Genomic DNA, 21479 nt, shown 5'->3' on the forward strand with positions numbered 1-21479 from the left:
GCTCTCCTTGACCCACTGACCTCTGGCAACTGTGATCCACCAACCTCTGGTGTGTGACACTCCAATCTTTCATGTCCATGACCACTAACCTCTAGTGAAGGGGTGCCACATTCTCGGTGTGTGACCCCTGACCTCTGCTGTCCTTGACCTACTGACCTCTGCTGTGTGACTCTCCAATCTCTCGTGACCTTGACCCACTGATCTCTTTTGACTGCATCACCACTCTTGGGTATGCAACACTAATCTCTTGGGGCCACGACCCCCTGACCTCTAGTGAACACAGCCCACTGTGCTCTGGTGTGCGGCCACATGCTTCTCCTGACTGAGTCCCACTGACCTGTGGTCACTCTGACCTGGTGTCTGTAAGCTCCAGCTTCACCCAAGCACTTCTGGAGATCCTGACCGCGGGTCCTGTGGCATCTGCCCCGCTCGGTACTCACTGCGAGGAAGAGCCGGGGCTGGGAGCTGAACTGTGTGCAATTGAAGCTGGCGGGAGTGGGGGGTGCCTGGTCCTCTGCAGCCTTTCCTAACCCCCTGGGCCCCCGTGCTGCATCTCTTCCTGGCAGGGAAACCTTCAGGCCCATTCACCCTAGCTACGCAGCCAGAGCTCACTCCCTGCTTATGTCCCAACAGTGTTTGCCAAGAACTTCCGTGTGGAGGCTGCAATGAAGACATCTGTGCTGCTCAGCTGGGAGGTCCCTGACTCCTACAAGTCAGCTGTACCCTTCAAGGTGGGTGGAGTCAGCTGCACCTGGCACACACACAGTCCTGCAGTCCCTCATTGCAGTCCCAGCCTGTGCGTGTGTTTGTGCTGCCGGATCCCGGTTGGGCGTGGGTGCGTGCTCTGCCCCGCAGGCCCATGATGGGAAGCCTCACTCAGACGTGCTGCCTGCCCCCGTCCCGCGCAGATTCTGTACAACGGGCAGAGTGTGGAGGTGGATGGGCACTCCATGCGGAAGCTGATCGCAGACCTGCAGCCGAACACAGAGTACTCGTTCGTGCTGATGAACCGTGGCAGCAGTGCAGGGGGCCTGCAGCACCTCGTGTCCATTCGCACAGCCCCCGACCTCCTGCCGCACAAGCCGCTGCCTGCCTCTGCCTACATAGCGGATGGCCGCTTCACTCTCTCCATGCCCCACGTGCAGGACCCCTCGCTCGTCAGGTGTGTAAATGAGGCCTCAGGGGAGGAGGGCAGGGCTGGCCACGCGAGCGCAGGCGATGACGGTCCTGATTCCCCCCCTCCGCCCGCCCAGGTGGTTCTACATCATGGTGGTGCCCATTGACCGTGTAGGAGGGAGCATGCTGGCACCGCGATGGAGCACGCCTGAGGAGCTGGAGCTGGACGAGGTGCCTGGGGACCAGAAAGGGTAGCACTGATGACAGTCCCATTGAGGTGGTTGGCTGTGGCCCCAGGGACCCCCCCCCAAACTGGAGTCACTCTCTGATTGGCAGACTGCCCTCATCTCTGGGGAGACAGACTCTGAGCTGGCCCCTGGGCGCTTTCAGAGAACTCCTGGAGGGCTTACAGCGACTTCCCCCAAAGGGGTTTGTGGAGGATCCCCTGGGGTGGGAAGTGGCAGAGACATCGCTCAGATCTAGAGAATCCTGGGCCCTGTAAGCTTTGGAGCCTGCAGGGTCTGGAGGCCTCAGAGGGGCTAGAGTGGAGCCCCAGCACGTTTGGAATCTGCCATCCTCTTCTCGCAGTGGTGTGCAGCCAGCCCTCTCTGGTTAGGCTGGGGCAGGTTACCAAGAGGGCCCCTTCTTACCGGGTTGGCTAGGAGGAGTGGCATTGCCTTGTCTGGCATTCAGCATGATTCTGTGAGGACAGTGAGTCAGGCCAGGCTTGAGCCCCTTATATGGAAAGTGAGCCTAGCCTCAGCCCAGGGGGCTTATGTCCCAGGCCCCGGGCCCAGGAGCATGTGCTCCAAGGCCCCTGCGTGACTCCCATCCTCTGCTCTGTCAGCTTCTGGAGGCCATCGAGCAGGGCGGTGGGGAGCTGCAGCAGCGGCGGCAGGCAGAGCGGCTGAAGCCGTACGTGGCCGCTCAGGTGGACGTGCTCCCCGAGACTTTCACCCTGGGGGACAAGAAGAGCTACCGGGGCTTCTACAACCGGCCGCTGTCTCCAGACCTGAGCTACCAGTGCTTTGTGCTTGCCTCCCTGAAGGAACCCGTGGACCAGGTCTGCCTAAGGCCCAAGGCCTGACCAGACACCCCCCAGGCCCGTCTCAAACACCCCAGAGGCCCCATACCTGCACTGGGGTCTCAAGGCACTAACCCCTAGGACCCAGGACGCCAGACCCGACCTAGCCCTAGGGTCCCAGTCAGCTGACCAGGCCCAGGTCAGCCTCTTAGTTCTGGGAGACCAGGCCCAGAGCCCATTCTCCAGGTTTGCGGGGCAGAGGGTGGGAGATCTCACCCAGGGCTCACCACCTGTGCTGTTCCTCCACTGGGCCACAGAAGCGCTATGCCTCCAGCCCCTACTCCGATGAGATCGTGGTCCAGGTGACACCAGCCCAGCAGCAGGAGGAACCCGAGATGCTGTGGGTGACGGGCCCTGTCCTGGCAGTCATCCTCATCATCCTCATTGTCATCGCCATTCTCCTGTTCAAGAGGTGAGTGCTCTGGTGGACGGCCACCTGCCCTTGGACTCTCAGGCGCTCCCTGGCCGGGTGCATACAGGCCTGGGGCAGCCACACTGGCCTGCACCCCAGGGTGCACCCCTTGGCTCGGTGGGAAGCCAGGAGAACAGAAGCAGTGCGTGTGCACACCCATGGGTGTGGCCCAGGTGTGATGAGCAGCCGCAACTTCACCGAGGGCTTGTTCATGTGCATCCCCGGGCATGTCTGTCTGTCCGCCTCTGTGTTTCAGTGGATGTGAGCCTGTCTGTCTCTCAGCTTCAAGACACGGCCTTCTGGTCTCCTACCTTCAGCACCCCCTCTGCCACCTTCCCTAGATGACTCCCTGCCTGGCTCTCCTGCTCAGGCCTTGAGAGGTCCAGACCCAGCTCCAGGGCCATGTGCCTGTGGACATTCACTTGGCAGACGTTTATTCAGTGCCTGCTGTGACCGTAGCATCTGCAGCTGTCCCAGACTCAGGGTGTCTTGACCTTGCCCACAGCCCTCCCCCAAGGTCCCTATCACAGGGGACGGGCCCATTCACCAAGTTACCAACCGGAAACCTGAGTGTCACCCTCTCCCCTCCTCCCTCTCCCTCCACCCACTCTCCCGTGAGTCCTGCCCTGGATATCACTGGACCTGCTCCCCCCTCCCCACCGTGGGCTCCCCACGAGGTAATGCACATGCACACGGCACACCTCAGTCCTCTCTCGGGTAGCTGCAGTCTCCTGATCTTGGAGTCTCCCCTTCCTCTCCATCCTCCTCCCAGCCTGAAAGGTGTTTCTAAAGATTTACTTTGTCACCCTCAGCTTAACACTTCTCAGTTTTAACTAAAGAGTTTTATAGCCCGATCTCTGTAGCCTGAGGTCCATCAAATGCCTGGTCGGTCTGGCCCCTGCCGCCACCCCGACATGGTCACTGAACCAGTGCAGTTCCTGGCCAGCCCGGGCTGAGCCCCTCCGCTCTGCAGCTCTCCTTCCCCCTGCCCGGGCATCTGCCATCTCATCCTTCAAGACTCCTTTCCAGGCTCTGGTGCCCACGAGGCTCTGCCAGGCCCCTCCTACCCCTTCACCACACTGTCCCCCACTGTCCAGTGGTGCTTCCACGGGAACATCGCTGGGCCTGTTTCCAGCACCCAGAGCAAGGCTGTCGGTGAACGCTTGTTGGTCCGTATGTCTGAACGTGTTCACACACGAATTCCTGTCCCCAGTGCCCCATCTCTCCCTGCCCCTGACCCCGACCCTTGACCTGGACCTGGTGCCTCCTTCCTGAAGTTAGCTCCTTCCTCCCAGGGTGAATAGGGACAGTCTCGCCTGGTTCAGGGCCTGGAGACCCATGGGTGGGGAACCTGAGGAGGGTCCCACACACCCATTCATCCTCCCCCCACTGCCTCTGGGTCCTGGTGTCTGCCAGGAGAGGCGACCCCTCCCCGTGAATGCCACGTGGGTACCATAGATGGGTCCTCAGTGTCCCCCATGTCGTGAGAGGGTCTGAGTGCTTGGCAGAAACAGTGACCGTTCCTTTCTTCTGTCCTTGCCTGTCTTTCGGGACCTAGTAAACGAGAAAGGTAGGAGTCCTTCCTTCTCTCTTCACAAGCTTCCCCCTTCACTTATCCCCATGCACACTGCGGGCCCAACAGGGAGGGGCGCTGCTTGGGCCGGAAGCCTCCTGGCCTGCGGCTGTCTGGTCAGCTTGGCAGGCGACGGGACAGGCTCTGTCACTCTCTCGGCTGGTGCTCTGCACAAGGGATGCCCCTTTTCCGGGCACAGGCGAGGCCCAGACCTCCAGCACTTCCCCTGCAGGCACAGACTCTGAGCTCACCAGAGCCTTCCCCCAGGCTCCCAGGTCTCTGAGGTTACCTGAGTGCTGCAGGGGACAGAGTCTGGCCTATGTGCAAAGAGCACTGGCTGCAGGGCAGCAGGGAAGTGTGTGCTGCACACTCATGCACACTCACGTAAGTTTCTTCCCCAAGCACACTTGTGTCCACCAATCAGAAGCGGCCCCTGGATACTTGTCAGCAGCTGGACGCTGCAGTCTGTCTCTGATCCTGTCCCTGTAGCCTGGGGAGCCGAGGCCAGCAAGGGAGGACTCTGCCCAGCTAGGGGGACATCTTCCCCGTCCCTCCCCTGCTGCTCTGCACCTCTACCCTTGTACCAAGAGCCAGATAGCTGAGGCCCAGCTCTCTGTTGTTTGCGTATCTTACGTGTCGTTTGCATGTTTCCTCCTGGTGGCTCCTGCTGCCTCAGCTGTGGGGCCCTTGCAGACAACAGCCACTGCCCGGCAGTGACCTGCCCTGTACGGGAAGGAGCCACCAGCCTCTACGGCCCCTCCCTTTCTCGCTGGGCTGGCCCTCTGTCCACCCTCCACTCCCGCTGTCTCCGCACCCTCCACCCTGTGTCCTCTCATGTGAAGCTGCTCTGGCCCTGGCTCCCCTGCACTCAGACACCCCAGGCTGGGGTGGCAGGAGCAGAGCCGTGGACACAGGGCCTCTGTGGTAGCGGGCTATGCCCTGCATCTCTGTTCTCCTCCTGGACCTCAGTTCTCACCAACCGCCCTTCTGCCTCTCCAGGAAAAGGACCCACTCCCCATCGTCCAAGGATGAGCAGTCAATTGGGCTGAAGGACTCCTTGCTGGCCCACTCCTCCGACCCCGTAGAGATGCGGCGGCTCAACTACCAGACCCCAGGTAGGGTGGCTCCCCCAGCCTGCCCGCCCCACCCAGGCCTGCCAGTCTCCGCCGAGGGACCTTGGCCTCACCCTGGCCCCCATTTCCTGTTCCTCCCTTCTGCCCTTCTCCCCGTACCCATCCACTTTGATGAAGTGACCGAGGAACCCCTATATCAAGAGCTGAACAGGCACCCCAGGGCCCTGGAGCCTCTGGGGGTGGGGGGCAGCTGCTCAGACCCAACCTCGTCTTTGGTCACGCCCTCCAAGTATGGGCCCGGGACCCACACAGAGCCACATCCCAGCCCCGGGATGGCCAGCCTCTGCACCCGTGCTCTGGCCCCTGCACACGAGAGGTTTGTTAGTGGGAAACGGCCCATCAGACCCATGTGGTGGGATGGGGTGCCCACATCTGGCCCTTCCTGGTGGCTGGCTCCAGATATTCTGTGCGAGTACAGAGACCCCGCACAGGGCTTGGTGCCCGCCTTTCCTTCCCTGCCACTGTTACGGGGCTCTCTGGCTGCTCCTTCTACCTGAGCTGTCACTCCCTCCCTATGCCCCAGCAGACACAGCTCAGACCTCTTCCCTGTGGGCAGGGTCGTTCCTCGGCTCCCAGATGCTGCTTCCATCATGACGCCTCCCCCGCTGGGCTGGAACGGCCTCAGTGACAGAGCTCTGTGGAGCCAGGAACTGTCTTCTTCCTCTCCCATCCCTTGGGTTGTGCACACGGTGCATTCTTGTTGAGCACCTGTGAAACAAACACAAGGCAGCTGAATGAATGAGTGAACTACAACACACAGGGTTTGTGTGTACACGAGCTGCTTATTGCTGCATGTTAAATTACTGCAAAATTTCGTGGCTGAAAACAACAACAATTATGTACTATTGTCACTGTCTTCATGAGTCAGAAATTCAGATGGGAGCGTAGCAGGAGCAGCTTGTCTCTATTCCAGAATGTCTGGGCCCTCAGCCGGAAGACTCAAAAGCTGGGAGCCAGAATCATTTAGATCAGGGGTCAGCAAACTATGGCCCGAGGCCAAATGCAGCCCACCACCTGTTTCTGCAAATAAAGTTTTATTGGAACGCAGCCACACCCATTCATTTATGTATTGTTTGTGGCTGTTTTCATACTGCAAAGTAGAGCTAAGTAGGTACGATAGACACCATATGTCCACAAAGCCAAAAATATTTACTACCTGGCCTTTTATAGAAAAGTTTGCTGACCCCGGAAATCTGGAGACTCATTCATTCTCATGTCTTGTGGTTGACACTGCAGTCAGCTGTGAGCACACCTGAGGTTTTCGGCTCTCATCCTGTGGCCTGGGCTCCCTGACAGTATGCTGACTGAGTTCCAAGGGCACGTGTCCTGAAAGAGAGACAGCCAGGCTGACTTAGCAGGCTGTTGCAACCAGGTGTGATCAGATCTTCGAGGAATCAAAGCTTCAGGATGCTGGGGCCTGGAGAGCAGAGAAGCCTCCTCTGAGAGGAATGCCAAGCCATGTGGGCCTTAGTCGGGCAGAGAGGGGGTGGGAGGGAGCGGAGGGAACTCCCTTCTATGGCAGTAGCATGTGGGGAAGCAGCTTTCAGGCACTGTGTCCTGCGGCACTGGAGCTGGGGATGTTGAGAGCCCAGAGCTGAGTCTGGAGGGCTAGGCCGAGGTCTGGTCACAGAGGGACCTGCACACCAGGCTAAGGGGTTTGGACTTTGTCTTGAGGGTTCCAGGGAGGCATTAAAGGTTTTCAGCAGGGCAGCAACAGGGTCAGAATTGGGCTGTAGAAACATAGCTCTGTTTGCCATGTGGAAGGCAGATTGGAAGGGAAGAACTTGGGGAGGCAGGCTGTTGAGAAGGTGCTGAGGACCTGGACCAGGCAGGTGGCAGTGGGGAGACATGAGCGAGACCTAAGCAGCAAGGCTCAGGCTTGATTCCATGTGGGGTGAGGAAATGGGGGTGGAGGTCCCAGGATGCCTCTGTGGTTGCTGGCTGAGCATTGGGGTGGGAGGGTCCAGGGAGACCTCCGCACCAACATCCTGGCTGGAACCACGGGCGTGGGGCATGCCAAGGAGCACGCAGTGGTCAATGCTTGCAAATAGATGGGCTCTCCCAGGGGAAGGGGGTGGGGGAAGAGCGGCTGAAGGGCAGCCAGGGAAGGAGGTAAAATGTTGAGGAAGGATGGGTGTAGGATAGCCAAGGAGGAGGAGCCAGAGGGAGAGCGAACTCGGGGAGAGGAGTGTCCCAGAGGCCAGGCGGGGAGGGCTGTGCAAGGAGGACCCAGATGGAGGCCATTGGCTTCGGCAGTTGGGACCTTGGAGAGCGTGTGGTGGGCGGGTCCTGGGGGCGGGAGCATTTCAGTGGGCTGAGGCACAGCGAGTGGGGAATGAGCAAGTGGGTGTGAAGGCCCTGCCGGGGTCTGAATCCTTGTGGCTGCAGGGCCCGGGGGAAATGGCAGGGATCTGAGAGGAGAAGGCGGGGTGGAGCACAGGAAGTCAGAGGTGGGGTTAAAAGGGATGGGGGTCCAGAAGGACAGGAGGCTGTGGCCCCGGGCGGGCCATGGGGAGGGGGCACAGTGAGGGTCACCCGAGGTGCTGAGGTCAGGGAACAGGGCTGCTGGCGGGGAGAGGTGTCTTGGTGCACAGGGGTGATCTGGGAGGGAACCGGTGACCAGAAGGGGTGGCGGGGACGGCAGCACTGTCCACGGCTGAGGGTTTCCTTCTCGTTTTTTTCGTTCAGCAAATGTTTATTATTTTCTCTCATAATTTAACTCTTCTTCTGAAAATGCTTCAAACACACAGAAGAGCTGAAAGAGTGATACAGTCCCCATCTGCACATCCTCGTGTGGACTCACCCTTCTGTTTCTCACCACACATGCCTCATCTCTCTCTAAAAGCACACTTCCCTTTTGCCAGTTCATCTGGAAGTAGCCAGGGTCAAACTTTGATACCAGAGGGCACGAGGTTGGCTTGGACCTAGACTTCCGTCATAGAAAGAGGCCCCTGAGACCGCCCAGGCTCTGGGTGGGAGATGCATCTGCTCCTCGGGGAGCAGAAGGGGCTGCGGTGGGACTGCCCCTGCGAGCCCCCAGCCCCGCACTGTGTTCAACAGCAGTGTAACCAGAGGTTAATGGGTTTCCTTCTCTTGCCCCGCTGTTTTTGTTCTTTTTCTCTGCAGGTTCCAGTGTCCCCAGTTGCCCGAATATCTCAAGTTAGTTTTCTGCGTTCCCGTGTTTGGGGCCCACTCTGCCTTCTGTGTGTTTCCTCTACTTCTCTCACCCATCGCCTCCCTCCTTCCTTGAGTTCTTCTCCCCCTTTTCCTCTCTTTTCTCCACCTTCTCACTGCCCCGTCTTGTCTTTGTCCATCCCGTTCTCTCCCCACCTTGCCCCCTTCTTCCCGCCCTGTTTTCCCTACCTCCACCCTGTCTGTCTCTGCCTCTCACCTCCGGTCTCAGTCCGACCCCTCTCCGGTCTCAGTCCGACCCCTCTCCGGCACCTCTCCTGTCTCCCTGGCTCCCTGTCCCCACATCTCCCTCCTCCCCTTTGCTCCTCCCTCCGAGTTCTTCCACGTCTCTGCCATGTACATCGTGATCACTCCATCCACATGCTGGGTGCTGGGACAGGGACATCACCCAGCCCCCCATGGTGACTGGCGCCAGTGAGGGCAGGAGCGCTGTCCAGAGGCAGGACTCGCAGGCGGGGTGCAGGCTGAAGCAGCCCAGCCCCATCCTGTCCACTGCCTTCCACCTGGGCTTCTGGCCTCGGCCTGGGAGGGGGGAAGCCTCTCATGCCTGTGGAGAACCTGCCACTCAGCACCGTGTCACACGGACATGCTCACTCACGCTCACGGCACACACCCTTCCACCTCTGTCCTCTCCACCCCCACCCCCAGCCACTGTGTGCCATCCCTGTCGCCGCATGTGCCGCCGTCTCCATGCCACCAGTGACGAGTGCTCCATGGTCACACGTGTCCACATGTGCGCATACATGCATTGGGGCTGTCTCCACCACCCCGCTCAGGCCTCACGCTAACTCTGCCTGTGTGTGCCCTGCTCCCAGGTATGCGAGACCACCCGCCCATCCCCATCACCGACCTGGCGGACAACATCGAGCGCCTCAAAGCCAACGATGGCCTCAAGTTCTCCCAGGAATACGAGGTGAGACTTCCCTCCTCACCCCCACCACGTGCCTGGCCCCAGACCCACCCCTTTCCTGCCTCGGGCTCCAGGCTTCTCCAGAACACACAGTGGAGGGGTCAGCAGTGGCCAGCAGGGAACTCAACTCCTCAGGTTCTGGGCCTGACAGAGGCCCTTCCAGATCCCCAAGTCAGGACACTCAGTCACATGCCCTGATGCTAACAGAGGCAGACAGGTCTCTCTCCCTCTCTCTCTCTCTCTCTCACACACACACACACACACACACTCAATAATAACAGCGGGCATTTATGGAGAGCTTCCTGCACGCACACACACACACGTGCGCGCGCACACACACACACACACCCAGGTCCGTAATAACAGCTGGCATTTATGGAGAGCTTCCTGCACACACGCGCGTGCGCGCGTGCACACACACACACACACACACACACACCCAGGTCAGTAATAACAGCTGGCATTTATGGAGAGCTTCCTGCGGGCCAGCTCTAGGCTAGGCGCTTTGCATACCATTCTGCCCTCCCCACACCCTGTGAAAGGGATACTGGTGTTATCCCATCTTACAGATGAGGAAGCTGAGGCTTAGAGAGGGGAAGTGACTTGCCCAAGGTAACACAGCTGATGAGTAGTGGAACGTGTCTGGCACCCTGTACCCTGCACATGCATGTGCTCACGGGTGTTCTCAGAGTGCAGATCACAGAGACGGGGAGCTGGGGGGCCTGAACCTTGCCACTTGGGCTGCACAAACCCTCCTGCTCAGGGCCCTCCAGGTACTCCCTTCAATCTGGCCTGGACCCTACCTGCTGGGGGCTCAGACTTCAGAGCACTGCTCCTGCCCACAGTCAGGGCTTCCAGGCGCCCGGCTGGGGAGGTGCTCTGCTAGTGAAAGGGGTGTTAAGGAGGTGATAAGGAGAGCCCCGCCTCCTCTAAGGAGCACAGGCAGAGGTGTTGTTAAGGCATCTTCTGCCTCTGCCCCACTCGGCCCCTCCAACCCCCCACCCCGCCCCAAGCGCAGCCCCGGCACAGGATGACGGGTGGATGGATGGGTGATTGACGGGCTGGCTCCACCCTGCCTGTGAGCCCGCCCCGCTCCAGTCAGATGTCCACCCTCAGCTGGGCTGCTATGGCGGGCACCAGGGCTCCCCTTCAAGGGCTGTGAGCCAGGTTTCCACAGAGGAAATTGAGCTTGGCCGGGGAACTGATGATCACCTGTGCCGCGAGGAAGGCGTGCTGCTTCTCCCTGCAGAGCGCCCACTGGGGGCCTGCTCTGCACAGGCCCGCCATGAGGGGGACGGAGCCACTAAGGCGGGCTCCCTGCCTCCAGCTCCTTACCTGGCCTGGTCTCCCGCCCACACTCATCCTGTCCCACGTCCCACGCCGCCCTTCCTCCCGTGGGGCTCTGCGGCTCACTGTCCAGACTCGGTGTCCCCCGTCCACCTTCTGCCGCTTCTCTGCTCCAGTCTGCGCTTTCCTCACCACAGCCTCCTCCTCCAGGAAGCCTCCTCTGGCCACCCGGCCTGCTGAGAGCTTTCCTGCAGCCAGGATCCCATAGCTGTGTTACCTTGAACGGTCAGTCAGTCGCTCATCTGGCATCGCCGGGCACTTAGCCTGTGCTGGGTGTTGGGGGTGTGGAGGCAAGTGCCCACAGGGAGCTCAGCCAGCAGGGAGACAAGTGCAGACAGCTGAGAGGCACTGAATGTGACCTCACGCCCTGGGGTTAAACATGCAGACGTGGGGAGAAGGTCGGCCGGCCAACAGCACCGAGGCAAGCAGGCTAGGGGTGGGGTGCGTGGGGTGGGGTGCGCTGGGTGGGGTCTCACGGAAGCAGTGCTCGCTGACTCGTGGAGAGTAACAGGCTGGCGCCAAAACCTGGAGGACACAGTGTGCTGTGCTGAGAACTTCGGGTGGTATTCGTCTGTAAAAGGAGGGTAATAATAGAACCTATTTCATGGGAGGATTAGATGAGGGAATACAGGCAGAGTGTTGAGAACAGTGCCAAGCACACGGTAAGTTTTCGCTGAGCCTCAGACGTTATTATTATCATCTGAGGCGATAAGGAGCCATGGAAGACATTAAGCAGGGAATTGGTCAACAGATCTGCATTTTATAAGGATTGTTCCGGCTGCAGGACGGAGTGGGGCAAAGCAAAGAGGCAGGGAGATGCCGAGTCTGAGCAGAGGTGGGCTGGCTGAGGCCCTGGCAGCAGGTTGGAGAGAGCCGAGGGGCTGGGAGTGATGGGATGGGGCACAGAGGAGTTTTGAGGACAACTTGCAGGTTGTGGCCAGGGCGTTGGGGTAAATGAGGACAGTGCCCTTCACTGAGATGGAGCCCCAGCAGCAGAGCCGGGTTTGCAAGGGGAGCTGATGAGCTCAGCTTGGCAAGGGTTGAGACCGAAGGAGTGTGGAATGTCCAGGTGGGATGTCCAAGGGGCTGCTGGCTATTCAGACTGGGAGCTCAGGGGAGACTCTGGGCTGCAGCTGGGGTTATGGCAGCTCCAACATTTGGGCGTAAGGTCCTGAGAGCAAGTGAACTCACCCAGGAAGGGCTGGAGAGTGCAAAGAGGGCCCAGGAATGAACTCCAGAGGAGCACTGCGTCCTGCCTATGGGAAGGAACAGCCAGAGAGGAAAGAGGAGAGCTGGGCAAGGCCGTGCAGCATTGGCCAGAGCCCCAGCAGCATTGGGTCGTGCGCAGCTGGCCGCCGTTGCTTCTGCACTCATTCATTAGCTGGATTCAGGGCTTGAGGGACTTCCCTAGCCCTCACCCCACCCCTGACCAGTCTCCTGGGCGAGGGGATTTGGTACCTTGGTCAGAGGAGTCTTCGGTCCATCGCCTTGCTGATCGGTGCCGTGCCAGCCTCTTCGCTCCATGGCCAGGGGAGCTGGTGCTCAGCCTTCACCAGCACCATGCGATAGAGCGGCTGTGACCCGGGAGCGAAGGCCGGAGGTGGACACCACCTGGAAGGCTGGGTCTCCCTGGAGGCACTAGGTAGTCAACTCTTGCCCCACTCCACCTGCCTCTTCCATTTCCTGCAGTCAATTGACCCTGGACAGCAGTTCACGTGGGAGAATTCAAACCTGGAGGTGAACAAGCCCAAGAACCGCTACGCCAACGTCATTGCCTACGACCACTCTCGAGTCATCCTTACCTCCATTGATGGTGAGCCGAGGGCGGGGCCCCCTCCCATCCCCTTGATCTCCTCCTCGCTGGGTGACATTTCATCCTCCAGGAGAGGCCCACGGGTCCCAGGGTGCACCGAGGAGGTATGGACTGGGTTGGAGGCCCCAGGGTAATGCTCTCCCATGTCCCTTCCTGTTCATAGGTGTCCCGGGGAGTGACTACATCAACGCCAACTACATCGATGGCTACCGCAAGCAGAATGCCTACATTGCCACGCAGGGCCCGCTGCCTGAGACCATGGGCGATTTCTGGAGGATGGTGTGGGAACAGCGCACAGCCACTGTGGTCATGATGACACGGCTGGAGGAAAAGTCCCGGGTAAGGCTGTGCAGAGTGCTGCCCAGGGCTGGGGAGGAGGGTGGCAGTGGATACTCAGCCACCAGCTGACTTCAGACACCTTTTCCCATCCCTGTGGGAAGAAGCTCCTCAAGGGACTTGCCAAGTGCTATTGTTTTCCTGGGGTGTCTTCGTGTCCCAGCTGCTGGACGTTCCTGGGATGTGGCATGTTCCCCATATACCAGTGGGTTCCCAGCATGTTAATATGTTGCCCCAGATGCTGTCATTTTCCAAGAATGTTAATATGTTCCCTAGTTGCTGGCATGTTTCTGGGATGTTCACGTGTTCCCCAGATGCTGGAGTGTAGCTGGGGCATTAACACGTCTCCTGAGTTAATTAGTGGAAAGAGCTGCTGTTATCTGCTTATGCACAGCAAAGCGTTGACTGGAACGTAAAATTTGCAGAGCTTGAAAATGGTGCATAAACGTTATGGGTAAATTTGGCAGAAAATGTGTCTGGTGAAATCTGGTCATGAATAAACAATTTTCAATTACGTCCCTCGTTCCCCTGGTGAGGGCAGGGGTGGAGGCGTATCGTGAGACCATGATAGGGTTTGGTGAGGGGTGGCATAATGGATCTGAGAGCTCGGGGCTGAGGGCTAGACCTTACACCCTGCTTCTGCCCGCCTGAGCCTTTGGGTACCTCCAAACACCCTTGCACCCTGTCCCGCTGTCCCTCTGCAGGTGAAGTGCGATCAGTACTGGCCAGCCCGTGGCACCGAGACCTACGGCCTCATCCAGGTGACCCTGCTGGACACAGTGGAGCTGGCCACCTATACTGTGCGCACCTTTGCGCTCCACAAGGTATGGTCCTGCCCTGGTGCTTGTCCCCCGGCCGGGACCTATGAGGACAATGGTCTGAACATGGTGTGCTGGCGGGGAAGGGGGCGAGTGGGAGCCTGGTGTTGGAGGTCGGGGCTTGGAGGTGTGAGCGCACCATGACAGCCGGTGCCATGGGCGACATGGATGGAAGCAGCACCCGAGCTCTTTCAGGCTGCCCCGTGTGGCTTCTGAGTCCCGTTGGAAAGCCGGGGTCTGGCCTCAGCACTGGGGCATCCTGCCCTGAGTCTGTAGAGGGCATGCTCCCTGGTCACACTGTCTCTCCCTGCTCTCCTCCCCAGAGTGGCTCTAGTGAGAAGCGGGAGCTGCGTCAGTTCCAGTTCATGGCCTGGCCAGACCACGGAGTTCCCGAGTACCCGACCCCCATCCTGGCCTTCCTGCGGCGGGTCAAGGCCTGCAACCCGCTGGACGCCGGGCCCATGGTGGTGCATTGCAGGTGAGGGAGTGCCACGCCACCGGGGGGTGGGGCGGAGGCGGGGTGGGCCCCTGCCCAGGCTGAGTCCGTGTCCTGCAGTGCGGGCGTGGGCCGCACGGGCTGCTTCATCGTCATCGACGCCATGCTGGAGCGGATGAAGCATGAGAAGACGGTGGACATCTACGGCCACGTGACGTGCATGCGGTCGCAGCGCAACTACATGGTGCAGACCGAGGACCAGTACGTGTTCATCCACGAGGCGCTGCTGGAGGCTGCCACGTGTGGACACACGGAGGTGCCCGCTCGCAACCTCTATGCCCACATCCAGAAGCTGGGCCAAGTGCCTCCTGGGGAAAGTGTGACTGCCATGGAGCTGGAGTTCAAGGTGGGCTCAGGGCTGGGCCTGCCTGGCTCCAGGGCCTGGACTGGGTCCCGGGGACAGTCCCCCAGAAAGCCAGGCCTGACCAGCCCCTCCCTCTCGCTAGTTGCTGGCAAGCTCCAAGGCCCACACATCCCGCTTCATCAGCGCCAACCTGCCCTGTAACAAGTTCAAGAACCGCCTGGTGAATATCATGCCCTACGAACTGACCCGTGTGTGTCTGCAGCCCATCCGTGGCGTGGAGGGCTCCGACTACATCAATGCCAGCTTCCTGGATGGCTATAGGTCAGCACACTTGTGACTGCCCACCACATCCACGGGTAGCCAGGCCTGCTCCTGGCCGGCTAGGGATGCAACAGAGTAGGGCCAGCCTGGAAGACCAGGGTGGGCTTCCTGGAGGAGGGGTGATCTGAGCAGGGCCCCAAGGGACTAGGCAGCCATGGGGAGACTCGGGGGACAGCAGCACCTCCAGCATGTCCAGTCTTATGTCCTCCCCAGACAGCAGAAGGCCTACATAGCCACACAGGGGCCTCTGGCGGAGAGCACCGAGGACTTCTGGCGCATGCTGTGGGAGCACAACTCCACCATCATCGTCATGCTGACCAGGCTTCGGGAGATGGGCAGGGTGAGCACGCCAGCCACCCCTTCTCTATCGTGTCCTTCCTCTCCCGGCCCTGTCAGCATAGCCTCAGACCCCATTATCACCACCTGTGGCATCCTGCCCCCGAATCCTCTGAAACCCGGAGCTCCCCTCCCCACTTTTTCCCCACCTGACCATGGGGCCGGGCCCTCTGTCCACAGGAGAAGTGCCACCAGTACTGGCCCGCAGAGCGCTCTGCTCGCTACCAGTACTTTGTCGTTGACCCGATGGCCGAGTACAACATGCCCCAGTATATCCTGCGTGAATTCAAGGTCACAGATGCCAGGGTGAGTGGACAGGGGAGTGTGTATATTTGTACGAAAGCTTGTCTGTAACGCTGCTGGAGCCCCTGTGATGGGGCTGCCTTTGTGGTGCCCCAGCTCCAGCTGCAGGAATCGAAGGTGAGCTGTGGGCGTTCAAGCCCATTTCCCAGGGTGGCCTCGGTGTAACGACCTCAGGGTGCTTACCTGTGCTACCGCACTGTCCGCCTGCCCTGGGGGGCTGCCGCCTGAAGCTCCAGCCCTGACCCCGGCCTCTGCCACCTCTCCCAGGATGGGCAGTCAAGGACGATCCGGCAGTTCCAGTTCACAGACTGGCCAGAGCAGGGCGTGCCCAAGACGGGCGAGGGCTTCATCGACTTCATCGGGCAGGTGCACAAGACCAAGGAGCAGTTCGGGCAGGATGGGCCCATCACAGTGCACTGCAGGTGGGGCCAACCCCGTGGTGGTCTGGGCGTTTGGGGGCTTGGGGATTCAGGGACAGGAGCCCTGACCCAGCACTGTCCCTGGGCAGTGCCGGTGTCGGCCGCACCGGGGTGTTCATCACGCTGAGCATCGTCCTGGAGCGGATGCGCTACGAGGGCGTGGTCGACATGTTCCAGACCGTGAAGACCCTGCGCACACAGCGCCCAGCCATGGTGCAGACGGAGGTATGCAGGCCACTGGCCATGCCAAAGCCAGCTCCTCACAGACACATGCTGGGGAAGGCTGAGCCGGATGGGTTCCCCGCTCGGCAGCCGTGCACTGGATGCCAGTGTTGTGCCTGGCTCCCAGCTGGGGTTGCACGTGTCGGTCCTTACAGGGTACACGATCTAGGGGCAGAGTGGGGGTGGCAGGGGGAAGCCTGGGCAGATGTCTGGATTTAGCCCCTGCTGCTGGCCAGCAGAGGCAGAGGCTAAGTCCATGACCCACTAGCTGCATTGTGAGTGCCCTTGGCTGTGTGTCGGGGTATCCGCCATCACTGTCTGCACTGACCGGACCCCTGTCCCCGCAGGACCAGTACCAGCTGTGCTACCGCGCGGCCCTGGAGTACCTCGGCAGCTTTGACCACTATGCAACGTAACCACCGCCCCCCTCTCCTCCGCCGCCCCCACCTGGGGGCTCCGGAGGGGACCCAGCTCCTCTGAGCCATACCGACCATCATCCAGCCCTCCTGCACAGGTGCTGCTGCTGGCAGAGCACAGCCCACTGGGATCACAGCGTTTCAGGAACATTGCCACACCGAACGGAGAGCCCAGAACTGCCCTGGGCGAGGGGGTGGGCCGGCAGGCAGGCAGGCCGGCAGGCGTGCACTGAGGCCACATCTCTGTCCACCAGGTCCGCCCCGGAGCCCCTGCGAGCTCTCTGTTCCGCTGCTGCGTTTCTCATGCTTCTTCTCGTGGTGGGGATGGGAGCAAAGCCTCCTTTTTTATACGTTGAGTGGGGTAGACTGGGATTCTAGCCTCTTCCCTCTGACTTTTCCTTTTGCAAATTCTTAACTGCAGAATGGGGTTGCGGTGTAGCTTGTGTTCTCTTTTGAATTCGCTCTGGACCCTTTCTTGGTACGACCACTGCTGAAGGATGGAGTGTGCCTTCCTCGTGTGTGTGGAGCTGGGGCCGCCAGCCTGCGCAGAGGCATCGCTGATCCAGCTGCTCTTCCAGGCCTTCAGACAAGATCCTGTTTTAGCCAAATGCAGGGAAACAGTTTTTTTTGGTTTAATTTCTGTTTTGTTTTTCCGTAAGAGCCTTATTTTGGGCCCCATAGACAGTGGTGGGTGGGGCGGAGATAGGAAGCACTCATCCCCAGTCGTCCATTCCAGTGTGTGTTTAACATTCACAGCCCAGAACCACAGACGTGTCTGGGGGAGCCTGGAAAGGCATTCCTCATCACCATCGTTTGCAAAGTTTAAAGATAAAGCAAAGACAAAAAACAAACAGACAAAAAAAATCCAAAAAAAAAAAACAAAAACAAAAACACAAGAAAAAAAGAATCATCCCCTGGCCTCTGCTTCAAACCCCTGAGAGGGGAGGCGGCTCTGTGCGCCTGGGGTTCCCTCTGGGTCCGCAGAGTCTTGCTTTTTGTCCCCAGCATTGTGGGATGGCGCGGTGTTGGTAGGCTGTGGGTCTGGCCGTGTAGGCAGGCAGGGTGTGTGCCGTGCCCCACACACCTCTGGGCCAAGCAGGGGTGCAGTTGGCCCTTCAGGCCCATGCCAGTGGGCCTGGTAGCACATATCTGTCCTCGGAGCAGGGGCCAGATGACTCCCCTCCCTGGTTTGCAGCTGTTTTCAAAGCCTCTGAGAATCGCTCTTTTCCACTCCTTCAAAGATGCCCTCCTAAACCAATGTGGCAAGACTACTGGACGTCTCTCAGTGGTACTATACTCAATCCTTATTATCTCGGCTTGCTGAGGGGCAGGGAGCGGCCTCTTCCTCTGGGCAGCACTATCTAGGTAGGTAAGTGGGGCGGGAAGGGTGCATAGCTGTTTTAGCCAAGGGACTTGAGGCAGACGTCCCCAGATCTAGCTAGGTGGTCAAGGTCAACAATCCAGGGTTGGTAATGTTGAATGAGACATTCATTTTTACCTTGTGGATGCTAGTGCTGTAGAGTTCACTGTTGTACACAGTCTGTTTTCTATTTGTTAAGAAAACTACAGCATCGTTGCATAATTCTTGATGGTAATAAATTTGAATAATCAGATTTCTTACAAACCGGGCCTCTGTCTCGGCTCTTTCTGGAACCAGAGTCTGGGCTCTCTAAGTCAGTCCCTAGGGGTAGGTTCTGCCGATTTCCTGCTCCTCAGGAGACAGCGAGGCTGTCCTGAGGACCTGTGAGAAGACGGGCTCCTGGCCTGGTGCCCACTTTCTGATGGGAGCCTGAAGACTGAGCCACGGTGCGTGGAAGGGGCACCTGCCATGGGCCGCGACTCCCCGGGCCAGAAGCGCACCCCCTGCCTCTCCTCACCCCCACTATGTTCTGGGTCGCCACGTTGTGGGTACCAGGACTCCCCAGGCCACACACATCCCCTTCCGTCACCTCCTCTCTGTCTTCCTCCCCTCCCATAAGGAGAAGGATGGCACTGTGGCAGTGGAGGCCAAGAAGGTATGGAAATTGGTTAGTGAGGACTCTGGTAATTCTTGCAATGTGGGTACTGGACACAGTGTGGCCGTCTGGCCCCTGGACACACAGCAACATCTGCAGTGGTCTTTCCACTGGTGATGAGATAAGTCCTACCAGGTTGTCAAACCATATGGAACTTCTGGGGACAGAAGACAAGCAAAACCCAGAACAAGTGAGGAAGAGACATACATGTAGTCAGCAGTGACCAGACTAGAGAGAGTGCCACGAGCCCAACGCAGAGGTGCTGTGGGTGCACCGAGGCAGCACCTCACCCTGTGGCAGGATCAGGGAAGGCTTCCTGGAGGAGGTGACATAAGCTGGCTTCTGAGTGTTTCATAGGGTGAGTAGGGGTTACTTTGAAAATATGGGAACAGCATTTCCGATGGAGAGAGCAACTTGTACAAGGGCTTGGAAGCATGAAACAGACCAACAAATACGAGAAACTACAAGGAACGCACGTGACCCAGGTAGGGAGACAAGGCCAGAGGTAGGCTGGAGGCAGCTGACGGGTTTGAGGTGATTCAGAATGGGATGCAGGTGTCCCTGCTGGGTGACATGCCTCTGTACTGCGCTGTGCCGCCTCCTTCGAGGCCCTCACTGCACTCTAGTGTTGCCAGCTGTCTCCCTGGGAGCTCTGAGTGACCAAGGCCTGGGATCGGGGCTCTTCTTGGTTTCCCTAGCTCTTAGCTCACTGCCTGGCATATGTCTATTTGTTAAGAAAAACAACACCATCATTGCATTACTTGATGATAATTAAATTTGAATAAATATTTCCTCGTGAAAAAATGAGCCATTAAACATTTGCAAGTGAGGGTAGCTATCAGATTATCACTTGAGCAGCGACAGCATACAAACTGCACCAGGCAGGCAGACCACAGGGCAGGTAAGCGCCGGTGCTGGGACCCACACGCACCTGGTTATGTCTGCTCCAGAGTCCCTGCACTTTCCGCCGGCTGTGGTCTGCCGCCCTCCCCTTGGCTGTCACCACCCCCTCCTCCCAACCCACTCCTCCAAGGCTCCCGATCCACCGGTCCCCAATCAGGCATCCCTTCCTCCCTCACCCCCACGTCCAGCTAATCACCAAACCCTGCCCATTTGGCCTCGTCTGCACCTGTTCCGTCCTCTGCATTCCCAGGACCACCCTCTCCTGCAGCCATGCCTGCTTCCTGGTCTGCCTGCCCCCAGCCCTGCTCCAGCCAGCCCATCCTCAGCACTGCAACCAGAGTGGTTCTGTTTGCAGACGTGACCACGGCACTGCCCTGAGGAGACCCTGCCAGGGCCTCAAGAGTCGGCCCAGACTCCACAGGTTTCCGAGGCTGCAGGGCCCAGCCTCTGCAGCCTTAACCATCCCTCCTCACCCTTGGCCCCCGCCTTTCCAGTCGTAACCTAGTCTACTCTTTTCGTGCTTGCCTCAGCATTCTCTCAGCTCCAGAGCTTCCCATGAGCTATTCTCCTGGAACATCTCCCCCTCCACACCTCTCTAGCTGGCTAACCTGGTCATTAGTGGTTCTTTCAGGAGCCATCCTAAATGAGGGTAGGTGACCCTGCCGTGCAAGCAACTTGAAATACATATTTTTCATGTAATCCTCACAACAGTGTGTGGGGTGGGTCCTATTATGCCCATTTTGTAGATGAGAAAAATCAGGTCTCATCCACTCATTCAACAAATACTTGAGCCTTTGGGATGGGTGAGTCACATCAGTGCAAAGACTCCTGCCCTTGTAACGTTTATACTCTAGCAGGAGGAAATGTGATGCACACAAAAAATAATAAATGTATATATGGTTTGTTAGAAAAGTGATGTGTCACGAGGTGGGGGGGAATTAGAACAGGCACATGGGGAAGGTTTTGTTACTAATCAGGGTCGTCAGAGGAAGAAGCATCGTTGAAAAGATGGAATTTGAGGAAAGACTTGAAGCTGGTGAGGGATTTTGCCTAAACATCTTCGAGATGAGCATCCAGGCTGAAGGAGCACCTGGGATGGAGGCCCTGGGTGGGAACGTGCCTGATGGGTTGAAGCGGGTGTGCCCATGACACTGTGAGCCGGACGTGAGAGGGCAGCGGGAGATGAGGTCGGAGAGGAAATGGGGCAGCTTCTAGGCCAGTGGGAGGGCTTTGGCGGACATCCAGGCATGGTGAGCAGTGGCCAGATACTGGTTCCATCTTAGAGGCAGAACTAAGAGGATTTGCTTCTGGACTGGATGAGAGAAAGGAGTCAAGGTTGACCCCACAGTTTCAGCCTGAGCAACTGGAAGGATGAAGTTGTCATTTATTGAGATGCAGAAGCTGTGCGTAAGGGCTGAGTAACTTACTCCAGGCTCTCAACTGGAATTGGTGGGTCTGCCTGACTCCAGGGCTCTTTCCCCACTGCTACCTGCCCAAAGCAAGAGACAGAGTCAGATGCACAGAGAAAAAAAATATTTGGAAGGAAATACACCAAGAGTTGTGAGGTTGGGTGACTTTTTTTCTTCAAAATTTTCCAAATAATCTGTAAAGAATTAATATTACTCTAATTTTTAATAGAACAAAGTTTTAAAATGGTACCACCAATAATTCATTTTTGAAAACAACAAAAATCTTCCACATAGAAGTATAAAACATTAAAGTCCCCATCCTCTCCCTGCCCCCCAGCTCCCTGGAGGGAGTCCCAATTTAGTCTGTATTCTTCTGCGTGTTTTCTATGAATATATAAACATGTATGTAGACTATTTTTTATACAACTATAGTTGTATTGTTCATATCTTTCTGCAAATTGCCCCTTTCATTTAGGTATATTGGGGACTTAAACGTTAGTTTTTTAACATTTTTTAAACTGCTACATACTCTTCTGTTATAGATGTGCCATAATTTTTAATGGTTATCAATATAGTTTTTTTATTAAAGAAAAAGTGGATG

The 21479-nt window shown here is 58.1% G+C and overlaps 1 protein-coding gene across 4 annotated transcripts in view; it reads left to right on the top strand.

Moving 5' to 3' along the window:
* The window catches only part of PTPRF (protein tyrosine phosphatase receptor type F), an 85206-nt gene extending 67764 nt beyond the window's left edge, over nt 1-17442 (top strand). For 2 of the 4 annotated variants that reach the window (XM_060089663.1, XM_060089665.1), the window contains 19 exons: nt 634-731; nt 909-1162; nt 1254-1347; nt 1964-2179; nt 2458-2612; nt 5185-5300; nt 8445-8477; nt 9326-9423; nt 12457-12580; nt 12744-12919; nt 13621-13740; nt 14058-14212; nt 14291-14576; nt 14677-14855; nt 15069-15195; nt 15372-15497; nt 15762-15916; nt 16003-16138; nt 16483-17442. In XM_060089663.1, the coding sequence (XP_059945646.1) occupies nt 634-731; nt 909-1162; nt 1254-1347; nt 1964-2179; nt 2458-2612; nt 5185-5300; nt 8445-8477; nt 9326-9423; nt 12457-12580; nt 12744-12919; nt 13621-13740; nt 14058-14212; nt 14291-14576; nt 14677-14855; nt 15069-15195; nt 15372-15497; nt 15762-15916; nt 16003-16138; nt 16483-16551 (2717 nt within the window). In that variant the 3' untranslated portion in view covers nt 16552-17442. The remainder of the gene's footprint in view (nt 1-633; nt 732-908; nt 1163-1253; nt 1348-1963; nt 2180-2457; nt 2613-5184; nt 5301-8444; nt 8478-9325; nt 9424-12456; nt 12581-12743; nt 12920-13620; nt 13741-14057; nt 14213-14290; nt 14577-14676; nt 14856-15068; nt 15196-15371; nt 15498-15761; nt 15917-16002; nt 16139-16482) is intronic. The other 2 variants (XM_060089664.1, XM_060089666.1) reach the window with 1 other exon arrangement.
* The last annotated feature ends 4037 nt before the right edge of the window (nt 17443-21479 follow it).

Source organism: Mesoplodon densirostris, chromosome 2 (assembly GCF_025265405.1).
Source record: "Mesoplodon densirostris isolate mMesDen1 chromosome 2, mMesDen1 primary haplotype, whole genome shotgun sequence".
NCBI classification, from domain to species: Eukaryota; Metazoa; Chordata; class Mammalia; order Artiodactyla; family Ziphiidae; genus Mesoplodon; species Mesoplodon densirostris.